At 62.1% G+C, this 2635-nt stretch overlaps 1 protein-coding gene across 1 annotated transcript; it reads left to right on the top strand.

Annotated features, from left to right (window-relative positions):
* The first annotated feature begins 573 nt into the window (after nucleotides 1-573).
* On the top strand, nucleotides 574-1866 carry FOXB2 (forkhead box B2). The gene has a single exon (XM_016157641.2). The coding sequence runs from the start codon at nucleotides 574-576 to the stop codon at nucleotides 1864-1866; it is 1293 nt and encodes a 430-aa protein (XP_016013127.2).
* Nucleotides 1867-2635: the final 769 nt, after the last annotated feature.

The raw sequence follows: 2635 nt of genomic DNA, 5'->3' as shown, positions 1-2635 counted from the left end.
CTTCCTTTTCCTTACCTCGCCTCTTCCCTCCAGGAAAACGGAACCCCGAGCGCACTAAGTGGCGGGTCAGGGGGCAGCGCTTCGTGCGAGCAGGTGCCGCCGCCTCCGGCCTCCAGGACAGCGAGCGCCAACTTGGATTTAAAGGGCCAGAGTCCTGAGTGTGTAGCCCGCTTGGCCTGGGCTTCCCTCGGACCGAGCAAAAGCAAAGAGGCTGGAAGGGACCACGGCCCCTCCCCACTCGTCCTCTGCCAGCTCCAGCGTTCAATCTCTGTCCACACGCGCGAAGACGCCGCGAGGGTGACAGTGAAGCTGGCGCGCCCTGCTGGATACTGTGCGCGTGGGTCTGCGACCGTCGGGGCCAGAAGTTGCGAGCGTCGGAGAGCTAAGTTAGCCCAAGAGGTCAAGCGCAGAGACGCCGGGCAGCTGAGAGAAGGCGGGAGGGAAACGGCGAGAAGGTCTGGGGCGAGAGAAGGCGGAGTGGCGGAGCTGGGCGGGCGGAGTGGGAGTTAGTGGAGACAGCCAGGCCCCGGGAGCGAGGTGCGGAGCCGGTGGGCGGTGGAGGCGCCAGGGGCGATGCCGCGGCCGGGGAAGAGTTCGTACAGCGACCAGAAGCCGCCCTACTCGTATATCTCGCTGACCGCCATGGCCATCCAACACTCGGCCGAGAAGATGCTGCCGCTAAGCGACATCTACAAGTTCATCATGGAGCGCTTTCCCTACTACCGCGAGCATACGCAACGTTGGCAGAACAGCCTGCGCCACAACCTCTCCTTCAACGACTGTTTCATCAAGATCCCGCGGCGGCCCGACCAGCCGGGTAAGGGCAGCTTCTGGGCGTTGCATCCCGACTGTGGCGACATGTTCGAGAACGGCAGCTTCCTGCGGCGCCGTAAGCGCTTTAAGGTGCTGCGTGCGGACCACACTCACCTGCACGCAGGAAGCACCAAAGGCGCACCAGGCGCGGGGCCCGGAGGCCACCTGCACCCGCACCACCCGCACCACCCGCACCACCACCACCATCACGCTGCAGCGCACCACCACCATCACCACCACCACCCGCCCCAGCCGCCGCCGCCGCCGCCCCCGCCGCACATGGTGCACTATTTCCACCAGCAGCCGCCTCCCGCTCCGCAGCCGCCGCCGCACCTCGCGTCGCAGCCTCTGCAGCAGCCGTCCCAGCAGTCGCAGCCTCAGCAGCCGTCTCACCCCGGCAAGATGCAGGAGGCGGCCGCGGTGGCGGCGGCGGCCGCGGCGGCGGCGGCCGCAGCGGTGGGCAGCGTGGGGCGCCTGTCGCAGTTCCCGCCGTACGGGCTAGGCTCTGCCGCCGCCGCGGCCGCCGCCGCCGCCGCATCCACGTCGGGCTTCAAGCACCCGTTCGCCATCGAGAACATCATCGGTCGGGACTACAAGGGCGTGCTGCAGGCCGGCGGTCTGCCCTTGGCGTCGGTCATGCACCACCTGGGTTATCCTGTGCCTGGCCAGCTCGGTAACGTCGTCAGCTCCGTGTGGCCGCACGTCGGTGTCATGGATTCGGTGGCTGCGGCGGCGGCCGCCGCCGCCGCCGCTGGCGTGCCTGTGGGCCCGGAATACGGGGCCTTCGGGGTGCCGGTCAAGGCCCTGTGTCACTCGGCGAGCCAGAGCCTGCCCGCGGTTCCTGTGCCCATCAAGCCAACTCCAGCACTGCCGCCGGTGGCCGCGCTACCGCCGACGCTCACTGTCCCTGCGGCCCCACAGCAGCAGCCGGCGCCACCCAGCGTGTGCCCGGCGGCTGCGGCCTCTCCCGCCGCCTCCCTGCTGGAGCCCACCGCCCCAAGTTCGGCTGAGAGCAAAGGTGGCTCCCTGCACTCAGTGCTGGTGCATTCCTAGGGCACCCGGCGGGTAGGGCTGAGACGAACGCAGGGAGAGACACTTGGCTCTGAACAGCAGGAGAGAGAGAGGGAGCCCTGGCCAGGCGGGGCTGAACGGGTGAGTCCCAGCCTTTGCAAGAAAGGAAAGTGTTTAAACAGACAGACCAACCCAAAAGTGGATTCTCCAGTGGTCTGAATAAATATAACACTTTTGGTGTCTGTGTTTGTACTATGTTGTACAATCAAATTAATGAAAGCCAATTTTCAGGTAAGAGTTTCTATTGTAATTAATATTATAGATCAATAAGTTATGGGGGGAAGGAACAGAAGAGTTTTTTTGGGGTGGGGGGCTCATTCCCTGGCAAGTTAAAATGGATTTCGACCTTTATTCCTGGGACTAGAAGCTGTCAGATCTAAACATCCTGGTGAGAAATCCAATAGAATGACAGACCTCAGCCACCCGGTTTGTCTCCGCTGGCTGTCTACTCGAGCAGCAGCTTCACGTAAAACGTTCAAGACAAAACTGCCATTCACCAAGATCGTCTCTTTTAAGAAAGAAAAGAGGGAGCGTTTGATGCCGTTATTTTCCTGGTCTGGGAAATGGGCAAGTACACGGTATCAATAAAGCCGCGTCAGGGAGCAGTGGGAACTCCACGAAAGATCTTGGGAAACAGTTAAGTTTCTTGGCTCTGACCCGGGGTCAAGAAGGATAGGAGGAACAGATAAAGCAATTAATTTGCAAAAAAAGAGAATGGCAGCGGCTTAAAGAACAAAGTCCCAGATTCCAA

The sequence above is a fragment of the Rousettus aegyptiacus genome, unplaced genomic scaffold (assembly GCF_014176215.1).
Source record: "Rousettus aegyptiacus isolate mRouAeg1 unplaced genomic scaffold, mRouAeg1.p scaffold_m13_p_3, whole genome shotgun sequence".
In the NCBI taxonomy this organism is placed as follows: domain Eukaryota; kingdom Metazoa; phylum Chordata; class Mammalia; order Chiroptera; family Pteropodidae; genus Rousettus; species Rousettus aegyptiacus.
Note: the sequence above shows the minus strand (reverse complement) of the source record. Positions and strands in the feature narration are given on the sequence as shown.